The sequence below is a fragment of the Sapajus apella genome, unplaced genomic scaffold (assembly GCF_009761245.1).
Source record: "Sapajus apella isolate SASKATOON/1434 unplaced genomic scaffold, GSC_monkey_1.0 scaffold20, whole genome shotgun sequence".
Classification (NCBI taxonomy): domain Eukaryota; kingdom Metazoa; phylum Chordata; class Mammalia; order Primates; family Cebidae; genus Sapajus; species Sapajus apella.
Window position 1 is genome coordinate 6,565,588 of NW_022436960.1, and position 12,378 is coordinate 6,577,965.

At 35.0% G+C, this 12,378-nt stretch overlaps 1 protein-coding gene across 8 annotated transcripts in view; it reads right to left on the reverse strand.

Moving 5' to 3' along the window:
• Positions 1 to 453: 453 nt before the first annotated feature.
• The window catches only part of VRK1 (VRK serine/threonine kinase 1), an 83,356-nt gene continuing 71,431 nt past the window's right edge, over positions 454 to 12,378 (reverse strand). For 3 of the 8 annotated variants that reach the window (XM_032287465.1, XM_032287467.1, XM_032287469.1), the window contains exons 12-13: positions 5,976 to 6,066; positions 2,426 to 4,640 (exon numbers count right to left, since the gene is read on the reverse strand). In XM_032287465.1, the coding sequence (XP_032143356.1) occupies positions 4,549 to 4,640; positions 5,976 to 6,066 (183 nt within the window). In that variant the 3' untranslated portion in view covers positions 2,426 to 4,548. Of the gene's footprint in view, positions 902 to 2,424; positions 4,641 to 5,975; positions 6,067 to 12,378 lie in introns of those variants that run through there. The other 5 variants (XM_032287472.1, XM_032287471.1, XM_032287473.1 and 2 more) reach the window with 5 other exon arrangements.

Consider the following 12,378-nt stretch of genomic DNA (forward strand, 5'->3'; position numbering starts at 1 on the left):
ATTCCAAGCTTTTGTTCCCAAGGAAACTTAAAAAATTCCAGATCTTAAAATTTCTGATCACTGAAACTCTGAAGCGCTTCGTTTACTGTACAAATATTACATGCTATGAAAGAGAAACCTTAAGAAAAATAAACTCCTGTGAATGAACAATAGACTACATATATTAATTTCTAGCCAGGGGACTTCCTTGGACGAAGCCAGTCTTTACACAATGTTTAACCACACACCACTTGATCATTTATCGCCGGTTTTCTTGTCATACAGCTCGCATACTGACATAATTCTTACGTAATCTAACTTTCACCTTTGTAGATTTTCTCTCTCGTGGATATGCTTACTCCACTTTTTATTTCATATTCCTTTCTCATCTTTGTACCTCCTGTCTCATACAGCAGGTGCTTAATAAAAGATTCTGGAACAGAACAAAATCAATACAAACCAAACCTTATGGCCACAACATATTGTGCATTTGTATCAAACAAAAAAGATTTTCATTTTAAGCTTTGCATTTCCTTAAAAGTGAGGACTTTGTCAAACATTTTTATCCACTCTGAGAAATGTACAATGATTAGAAAAGTGCATGTCATAGTAATTTTCTTATATATGTACTCCAAAACATCAAAAACATACGGCTTTGGAATAACTTAAGGAGTACAACCTGAAGATTTTGAAATGTCATAAATTAGTCTTTAATAAATTGTACAAAATATTTATTTTTATAAAAAAGTTTATGTTTCCCAGACATACCGGTATTTAATTATTACGTCCACTTCACAAGACTCACATGAAAATAAAACACTTTCAAATAGAAAAGGGGAAAAAAGTCAAAAGAAAGCAAAGCAAAGAGAAGCCGGTTCGCAGCATCTGAATTACTTCTGGACTCTCTTTCTGGTTCTTGAACCTTGAAGACAAATCAAAGAAACTTAAATCATTAATCAGTAATTTACGAAAGCAAAAGAACAGAAATATAAATATCCCTAAATACAGTTATTAACATTTTAAAATCGAATTGAGTCTGGTGATTTGCAAAGATAAAAGTGACACACAAAGGTATAAATGCTAAGACCCTGAAAATCTTAGAAAATTGGGTCAATTTTTTAGTATGTCAAAAAATATGCTGACGAAACCTACCTTCTAGTCTTAAACCATGTAAAAATCCTTTGACTTATAAAATGTATCCAATTTTTACTAACACTGAAATCGTTTTCTCCAAAATTTACATTTATTGTAAAATTTAAAATATTATCTCCACAGATATACACTTTAGCAATATAGATAAGCATTCATTCCTTAGGGGGAAGAGATGAGGTCATGCATGTTATGAAAAGCAAGGGAATGAGTTGCTTTTTAAAGCCTATTACCTACAGCCTTTAGGCAGGAGAGTACTGGGATATTCGGAAATGGAATGTCTCTTCCACTAGGAGTTATATGGATCCCAAATGAGTAGCCTCCTAGAAAAGGATCATATGTGATACTGGTCTAAGTCCCTTATGACAGCTTCCATCTATTCTTGGTTTGGAATAAATCAGTGACTCTCTATTAGGGGCATGGGAATTCTGCCTCACCAAGGAGACATTTCACCCCACCTACTACTCCTACTCCACCTCTGGGCGCAGCAGTCAGCCTAATCATGGCTCCCTAGTGCTGCCAAAAGATGCGCAGGGCCATATCCTTCCCACTGTTGCATGTTACGCTCTGCCAGGAAAGAGCAGAGCCACCAGAGTGAGGGAAAGCATGGTACTCACAATTAATCAATGACTGCACAAAAAAACAAAATGATGAATAATTCTTTTCTCAAAAGTACAAAACATTCTTTGAATGTGGAACAAAATTCTACCACATGTATCTAAAGGTTTTCTGATTATGGGTTTACTTACTTAACATAGAGGTCAGTTTCAAAACTAGCATTTTTAATTTTTCCAAATTATATACCATTTCTATATAATTGCCACACAGTTCAATGACAGCAAACTATATGAATATCATTTTTTCTGCCACTCATAATACATACCCCATATATTGTACTATGATTGATTTTAAAATTTGAGTTTTTCCTTCAATTTCTGTAACATAGCCTTCTATTAAAAATATCCCACCATAGACTTTTAGGTTTTTATTTCAAGAAACCAGTTAGTTAGTTACCTAGTTAGTTAGTTAGTTAGTTAGTTAGAGAGGTAGTTTCGCTCTGTCGCCAGGCTAGAGTGTAGTGCCGTGATACTGGCTCACTGCAACCTCCACCTTCTGGGTTCAAGTGATTGTGCTGCCTCAGCTTCCAGAGTAGCTGAGAATACAGGCGCCTGTCACCGCGCCTGGCTAATTTTTGTATTTTAGTAGAGTCAGGGGTTTCACCATGTTGGTCAGTCTGGTCTCGAACCCCTGACCTTAAATGATCTGCCCGTCTTGGCCTCCCAAATGCTGGGATTACAGGCATGAGCCACCACGCCTGGCCTGTTTCAAGAAACTTGAAATTAATTCTGCACAGAAAACTGAAAATGTTGTGATAGCGAGATGGGCATAAGGGGTATTACAAAATCAAGGTCAATCATCAATACTTATATCTCCTTTCAATATATTTTCAATCTTTAACTACACTACAAAGAACACTAAAGTAACAACTATAGAGCTGTATTTAAACAGCATTATTCTCATTCATGTCTTAATTTGCCATTTTACTCTGAAATTAAATATCATTGCTGCTTATCTTCATCAATCTAAAGTTTCTCACTGCAACTGTAAGTGGTATTATTGCCTGGGTTTATATAATCAGTCCTATGCACCTTGTTGCATATATCAATTCAATATTTTCCCTAATAATCAATTCTGATTGTTACAGAAAAAAATCTTCTTATATCTTTAATTTAAAATATAACCATTTCCTAATATACACTACTGGCAAAGGGTCCAATGATAAGACTAATGTAATAATTTGATATGTGGAGAATAACATACAAGTTTGGGATACTCTTCTATGGTTCTATAATGCAGTAGGGGAAAAAAGGTGGAAAATTTCTTTGTAGGGTTCCCTTAAAAATATATACTTTTTGGCTAGTCAAAAATCCTTTCTCCAAAGATTCCTCTGGAATGGTCCAACATCAATACCAACAAAAGTAGTCTCCATTTTATGAACAGGTGGGGGAAAGTACACCAGCCATAAATATCATGGCTGTATTAGCTAATTTTTAGCACAATTCTGAAATATTGGCATGATTTTGAAATGCCAGAATATGTATGATTTTTAAAGGCTATCAGTTTGTGAGGGGAAAAATTACTTGCAGCAAAAAACCAAATTTTCTCAACTGGTAAAAATTATGCCTTGCATAAAAATAAAAGGATTAGAGGCTCCTGTTCTTCTTGAAAACCATCCCATCACCTCCTCTCTTTGAGAAAACCTACACAATACACATTTTGAAAGCTTTCAGAATGTGTTCTTACACAATAGGCCCCCAACTATTCAAAATGAGTTCAGGTGTATCAAGAAAATTATACACGTTTTTAAAATGGTCTAAATAGATATTAAAGGAAAGTTGCTCCCATTTTGCTAGGCACAGTATTATGAAAGATCACAGTGAGAAAAATCTCTTACCATATTGTAAATCATAAATTGTGTTTGAAAATAAAATTGTTAATGAAGAAACTGACATTTCTAAGGCTGCTGTTAGAGGTAACCATTCTTGAAACATGTTTATGACAGAAAATCTTAAAGCCCTAAAACACAGAATTCACTGAATTGTATTACATATCCTGAAAATTTTTTAAAAATCAAATGTAATAATTTTTCTTCTCCTTCAAGTTACTTTAAATGGATAAATTTAAAAGTACACATTTACATCAACTCTTGGCTTTTTTTGCTGGAAGCAATAACATTTTACCATCAGATAATATTTCTCTCACTATTATTTTGATAGTAAAATACCTTAACTTGCCTTGTACTTTAGGGGGGAAAAAAGTGAACTGTAATGGGGGAAATAAACAGCATTTTAAGAAAAGCAATCCTGCGTTTATATAAATAAGGGTGAATCTGATTCTTCTTTATCTTCTTAAAAACTTCTGTCAAACTGAACTGTTCTTCTTAAATTATTTATGACTTTACTCTTTTCTCATTAATAAGATAACAAAAATACTGATATATTTGACTAGTCATGCTTTCTCCAAAGATTCCTCAGGAATGGTCCAAAATCAATACCAACAAAAGCAGTCTCCATTTTATGAACAGGAGGGGGAAAGTAAATTTTTCATGGGAAAAACCATCAGTAGAAGACCTTACACTAAAAATTTAGGTTAAAAAATTTTCATAATTATACTAGAATTTAAAAGCATTTATCTATCAAAGTAAAACCCTTCACGTTCAATAAGCAAATTTCAGGTAACAAATAACGTCCAGGCAGTCAAGAGGAATGAGTCTTCCTGATGCGCAGCTGAGACTGTCTTAGACTTAATGAATGCCAATCTCACTAAAACAATTCAGGATCTACCAAAACTAAACTTGCCAGTTTTAAAATTTAAGGGATTTTTTTTTTAAGAATATTACTGTATCTTTATAAATGCTCCTTAATTTTGTTCCCACTCACTGTCATAGCTGCTGCAGCTAGCCTCTGGCTGAGACATGCTTCGATGTATTGCTCCTTGGGACTCCTCACTTCCTAATAACAAAATGAACAAGACAGGGGAAGAGGGAAAAAAAGACAGTAGCGAATGGAAAATGGCAGCAGAAAAAAGAGAGGGACTACTTCAAAACCTTTTGCCTTCAGTGTGAAGTTATATATTCCCTCTTCAAATACCTCAAGTTTTATTTGATTAAAGCAGATTAAACCAAAGGATATTCTAATCATATGTAATGAAGAATGCATTAATAAAATCTGGCCAAAAATAATTCTCTTCGAAAGTTGAACACTTTGCTTTCCACAAACATGCACTGATGCCACTAGCAAAAGGAAAGGAAAATAAATTGGTGGTCTTACTCAATATGGTACCTATGCTTTAAAAAAAAAAAGGGGTTTTTAAAAATCAAAAATAAGTCTTTTCTGTTAGAAACCAAGAAATATTTCAGGATGAACAAAATAATAATTCAAAAAAAGGCAGACAGGAGAAATCTTAAAAAAAAAAAAAAAAATGCACTGTGGGCCACACTGAATAACTCTCCTTATTGAGTCAAGTACATCATTGTATCATGTGAATCCTGGAACACATTGGCTGGCAGTTTATTAAACATATCAGACCAAAGTCCAACTTAGTTCTGTTCTTTGCAGATGTTGCCTTTACTAATGTCATTTCTGGAACTACTCCATTACTGAAGTACCTTCAGTGCCAGTTTATAAGCCATCTCAGAAATGACTTCATACCTTGTTTTTTTGCTTTAAGAACTTTGAAAAGTGATCATCCACAAAGCTTTAATTCCTTTCCTCTTAACTTGCTCAGAAAAAAAGAAGTTGACAAACTTTATAAGGAACAATCAGGCAGCTCAGCTGCAATAAGCCCATGTCTGACCCCTGACACTCACTGTCATAACCAGAGTGGGATCAATTTGAGGAAGTGGAAAGATATTAGCCTGAGAGTTAAGAGTTCTGGTCTCTAACACTAACCCTTTCACAACAGCTCAGTCATTTATCTATTTATATTTTAGAGATGGGGTTTCTGTGTTGCCCAGACTGGACTCAAACTCCTGGCTCAAGTGATCCTCCTGCCTCAGCCTCCTGAGTAGCTGAGACTACAGGCACATGTCACCATGCCTGGCAGCTCTGCCATCCAAATCTGCAAAATGAAGGAAACTTCCTGGTCTCAACTTTATAATTATTGTGGAGAGTAAATAATCTAATGTGTGTACAAAAGACACCACGATACATACCACTTAAAGATCTTATGGTATTTTATTATAAAATCAAAAGGTCATGACCCAAATAGTTGACACCTCATCTAGTGAGAGGAAATGAAATGTATGTTTACATATGGAAGCAGCTAGGCAAAATTGTTCAACTTACGGGTCTGTATGGTCTCCTCTGTCTGTGTATTTGAGCATTCCATATCTTCAACACCAGATTCCTTGCTTTCTTCAATTTCTTTCTTTCGCTTCTTACATATAAAAATTTGAGAGAGAGAGAGAGAGAGAGAAAGAGATATGGTCTGACAGTCAAGTAAATGACAAACTTGTCACATATTGGTGTGTGTGTGTGTGGGTACGTGGGTGGGTGGGTAGGTGTGTGTGTGTAAGTGTGGGTGTGTCAAAACACACAGGAAGAATATTCTTAGCTTCAAGATAGTGGTTACCTAAAGGAATGGATGAGGGACAAAAGAAAAGGGGAGTCAGAGAACTTTCAGCTAGACAGTTAACCCAGATGGTAGGTATATTTGTTGTATCCACCTCCAACTTTTCATGCTTTATATACTTCATTATTGAAAGCTACGTTTTAAAGATCAGGACTGATCATACAGAAACTCTTCTAAAACAAAATTTTTTACAAACTCGCTATCACCACTCAGGCCAATGATACTCTTCACATTGTACAAAGTGGGTGAGGTGGAGAAAGGACAATCTATTTAATAAATGGAAAAAATATATGTCTTGCCCCATACATTGCATCAATGTTTGTACCACGTAACATTGGTGGTAAAATTCTATTTATGAATCAATAATGGAAAACTTGTAATAAATGTTTCTCTTTTAGCATACTTTTTATTAAGAGTTTAAGAGGGCCATCAACATTACAGTAAATGAATAGTCCTAAAAGTACAAAGCTCTCCTAAAATCTCAAAAACCGTCTGCATTTCCCATATTCTATTGGGCCTGTCCTATTTTTCTAGTGAAGTGTTATTTAGGAGTCAGTGCTTATATATTCTGTCACCGTCCATTCTTCCCAAATGGTCCTCCAAGTTCATTTTATTACTTTCTACCAGTATACAACATTTTTTAACATACCGAGTCCTGTGTGAAGTTTCTAAATTCTCCAGCATCTCTATACATAGGTAAAATTATAGAGGGACATTAGTAACAAATACAAAACTTTGAATTTTTTATGTAACTTTATCTTGTGTAGTTTCAAATTTAAACAGATTAAAATCCAAACTTTAATCCAAAGCTTCTCTTGGTTGCCTAAAATAAGTCTGTATCATTTAGAAAACCATCTGATATGCCCCAAATTTCACAGGTTCACAATGAAACAGAATGTCCTCATTTATATTTTCTAACAATTAACAATAAGTTAAACTTCAACTGAGAAGGTTCCTTGCGGCAGGCCATTTTGTGTACAGCTAGAAAAGAGGATAACACCTGCTGACAGCACATTGTTCCTTTTCCTAATGGCAACCATGGGTTCTGTTCCAAAGAGAATTACATGGGAAAGCTGAACTCTATTCAAGCCACATTATCTTAAAACCTCCAAATGGTCAGAACTGTTATTATCTATGTTTTACAATTAATCCCACTGTTTCAAAACATTCTCAAGGTGGCTGTGGAAAATTAGAACTCAGAGATACCCACCACGTTCCTAAAGAAAATGCTTCACATATACAAAAATAACAACTTGACTAAACCTTGAAAAACTTTAAAAGGCATTCACTTGGCAGATTTGTATATGGAGGTATTGTCTCTCAAAAATAACTGTGAGAGTGGCTATAACTTCACATAACTGATGAGAAAAGGGGAGAATGCCTTACATCTTTCTTTTCCGAAGTGTTGCTTCATGATTACCATCTAAACCCTGCTGGGCTGAACAGATTGGTTCGATAATTACATACAATAACTGCAGTGGGCAGGTAACCCTCAGCTGGCACAGGGCAGCTCCCCTGTGAGAACTTCCATATGCAAACTGCACTGATGGAGTGCATTAGGTACATCTTTCCTGCCGGTGCACAGGCCTGATTAACGCCAGCCAAGACTCCAAGGTTAGCATGTCAGCAGATTTGTGATGCATTAGGCAGGAATAAACACAGACACTTTTGTTCGTTCAGACCAAAATTAAGGAGGAATATTTCAGTGCTATATTGCTTTCCATACAGCAGAGAATGCATTTTCCAGTTTTTGGAGGGCAGATTTTTAAATGCTCATTATAAAGGGAGCTAGCTATCCAATACATTCTACCCAAGAGCCTAAGTGTATTCATCTAGTTTTCAAGCTTATTTAATAAAAGGGGGCTTTCTTAGTCTTCATGCAGGTAAATTACATAGGAAGGAAAATCAGACAGTATTCAACGAACAAAAGAAACACCTGTGCTTTAGGCAATATGCATTAGGTAAAGCACTCTACTGCATTAATCCACACTTCAGCCAGGTAACTCCTGCCCAACTTTTCCATCAATGTATGTAGTCTGGATAGGAAGGGACCAGTGGTCTACAGACCAATTAAAAAACCAAAATAAAATGCTTCAAGTTTGGTAGTATCTGTTATTCATTTTAAAAGGCAGTGAGTAAAATTCTAAGCAATCTGCTGTCAGCATCTTCCTTCTAAAAATTTCCAAATGCTTCATTTTATTTGTCAACATCCTTAGGCTTCAGATAGAGCATATTTTGGTTCCTTTTGAACAGAAAAAATGGCTTCACAAAGTGATGATGCTAATCTCTGATTTTGTCACATTCTGCATCAGGTTTCACAGGTGCCTTTATTTGTGTTAATATGAAACCAAAACATTGTATGATATACTAGAGCAACTTATAAAATGAACTTAGAATATTCTTTTAATTCAGCACAGCTAAAATATCTTTAAAAATTAGATTTATTTCAACGGGCACTAGCATATATATTACACATTATATTTTTGAGTTGTTCAGATATGCTAGCCTAAAGTTTAGTTAATTAGCAGCTTCTCACTTCCAATTTAGAAACAGGAAGACAAACAGGCTAGATGCATTTGAACTGATAATTTACTAATAGTCTAAACACTGATTGGAGACCTGCTGTAAGCTTAAAGCTGTTTTAATAGAAAAGACAAAAAAAAACTTCAGAAGCAAAAACCAAAGACCAAGTCTTTGCTTCCCAAGTTAAGCATCAAAAGATCACCTCTAGATGCTTTCAACAGCTTCTAAGAAAAGCCAATCAGGTTCATGGCTATCTCCAAAAGAGATGAGTACTCAGGCAGTGTTACTTGGGTTTTGCCCATTCCTTACAACAAAATGTTTACTTTAAAAATTTAGACTATATGGCCTAAAGTTTTTAAATGCTCCGCTTGGCACATATGTCATAGAATAAAGAACTTTAAATACTGCACTAATCAGTCCATGTGACTGCATTAATCAGTTAATCTTATTTTCTTTATTTGATTAAATTATTACATTCCCTAACAGTGGTTGAAAATAGAATATTACTCAGCAGTAAGTAAAAGAAAAAAGATAAGACACATCTTTTATGAAGGTAAAGCAAATATGTTATTATACCACAATATTTATGAAACTGATAGATTTAGTTAAAATCTACTATACAGACAGAAAAAAAACTGAAGCTATGGAAAGAAAAAAACCAAAGAGAATGTGCTCAGTATTTCTCAGCTGGTAGTGACAAAAACACTTGAACTCAAAGCTCTTTATTCTTGCTGCAATTTCCTTTCCACAGAACTATGCTGTCTCCCTATGTGACCTTACAGCAGGCAACAGCAGTTTCTAGTTGCTGTGTTCTTAATGCATTTTTTCTAGAGTTATATTATAGTACACACACTTGTGTACTTCATGTAAACTAATTCCATAACCTCCTCTATTTCTCTCTTACTATGTATGCTCCCTGAGGGCAAAGACTATGGTTTTCCTCATTTTTCTAAACCTCAACGAGCTTGGCACACTGTTTTGCACACATACAAATGTGCACCTGTAGAGTATTCAACTATTATTGTAATAAAGAGATTATTTCATATCTTCCTCTAAGCCTCCCAAAAACTGTTAATATTTAAGTGGACATTAATTACAGATATGTTTTAAGAAAATGCAGAAAAAGGTCAAATATAATTAAAAGAAGAAATAAAAAGATGGAGAGTTAGGAAATGAATAAATGACTTAAAAAGAGTCAGATGAATTTGATGAATAATCTAAAAATATCCTCCTAGAGGCCCAGCACAGTAGCTCAAGCCTATAATCCCAGCATTTTGGGAGGCCTATGTGGGCGGATCATTTGAGGTGAGGAGTTCGAGACCAGCTTGGCCAACATAGCAAAACCCCGTCTCTACTAAAAACACAAAAATTAGCCAGGTGTAGTGGCACGCACCTGTCACCCCAGCAGAACTGCTTGAACCCAGGAGGTAGAGGTTGCAGTGAGACAAGATCGTACCAATGCACTCCAGCCTGGGTAACAGAGTGAGACTCCGTCTCAAAACAACAAAAAAATCTGCTAGAATTTACTATTTTCAATGAGTTTCAGTGATGAAGGCTATAATAAAAATAATGAATATGCAATTTTCTTCCACAACAGCACTGATCTCCATCTGAACAGAGGTTAGAGGTGAAGATCACCACCATATACTTACTAAGCATCTACTGTGTGCCTGGCACTGTCATGTTCAAGATGAAAAACAGACACTATAAAATAGTTAAAGGAAAAGAGAAATTTTATCTTTTATAAAAACATTAAACATACACATGTTTAATTTCTGCCAACTATTTATTTTGATGTAAAAACTATAAGAAATCCTTTTAGGGTTCCATAAATGAGCATTCTTACATAGGTGTCCAGTCCCACTACCATGGAAATTCATTCTGTGAAGTATCAATCCATATGTAAATATAACACACACATTACCTCACAGTCTACCCTTGATTTTGTTGTTGTTGTCTACTTGTTTAAATTGAGATCTCTCTCTTGCCAACATTTTTAGTTATCTACTCTGGAGACAGAGGAAGTACAACTCAAGCAATTTTGCTAATTATTAACAGGTCCAAAGGAATGAGTTTAGCAAAAGAAAATGATTAAAAATATATGGCAAACAAAGTTGGGAATATCTGTGTTCTTCACTAGTTCAAGCTATCCCACCCTAGAATACCATGAAAAATTAAGAATTAACTGTAACTATCCAAAAATTGCGTACCAAAAATTACAGGTAATTTATATAAATGTGCCAAAAAATACCGATACAATGGTAGACTTTTTCAGAATAAATAAACAGGGGGAATAGCTATCTGGCTAGCTATTAGGGTTGATCACTCCATAAGCAATACATTTTTTTTCTTTTTCAGCAAAAGTACTGCTTCACAAAGTCAGCATAATTTGTCTATTCACTTATTTTAGAGCACATGTATGTCCCCTGAGCTTGGCTTACTAAGGAACTAGTGAAAGCTGCTTTTGAGCTCTACTGTCATCCATTCTCCTAGAAAACACACTCATTTGACGAGCAGATGAGCTGAGAAACAAGCTAATCCTTGATTACTGATCTATAGGAGTACTACATGCTTAAGAACTTTTATCAAAATGTCATGCAATAATAGCAAGCACAACCTAGAATGATCTCCCAATGACACTTTTGAAAGCAGTAAATTCAATTTCCAACTTGTTGGCAGCAATGGCTTTTCACGATTCTAACATCATTCATATTACAAGGAGATCATGAAACTTTAATATGATCAAACCTATAGTCACTTAACAAGATGAAAGCTGTTTCCAGAGATTCAATGAACTAAGATCTAGAAGACTAATATGTCAGTGTATTCTATTCTAGATTAAAGTCAATGTGACACCTCTTTACTCATGTTTTCCTCTGAGGGTTCCATGATGTGTGCCATTAAGGTTGAAAACTTTTGGCAAAGTTAAGATGTTTCAAGTACAATTTATAGGAAAAGGCAAATGAGTGGCTGGTCACGCTTTTAACATTTTTATGCCTAAAATCACTAGGATGTCTTGAAATTCGCTAAGAAAAAACGCTATATAAATGCATAATAATAATAATAATTGCATGGCCCTGAACAAGTCACCTAGCCTCTTCTTAGTCCCATTGCTTATGAACAAATGTCACAGACATGCTGCAAAAGACATAAAAAATAAAAGTCCCGAAAGAATAAAGAATACTACAGAAATGCTCAGTGATAGCTTAAAGTTTAAAAGGTCAATATCCTTTTACCTGTACTGAGTACAATCAAGTCTTCTTGAGGAATTCTCAGGAATTAAAAATGTAAGATTTTGAAAGTTATTTAATATAATACTATAAACTAAGGAGGCTAATCTTCATAAATACATCAGTGAAAACAAAAACCTATGTATATACTAGTGGGGCGTTAACTGATCTCAAGTAACACATGAACACGTTTATTACCAAACAAACTGGCCAACATTAGAGTTACTATTAAAAACAAACTACCTGATCTTCCGTCAATAAACTTGTGTCCACAAAACACCTGATTCCTAAACACACAGGCAGAAAATAGCAGACAAAGAATTCTCTGGTGGTCAGGAGTCCTCTGCTCTATGTAAAGGACCTA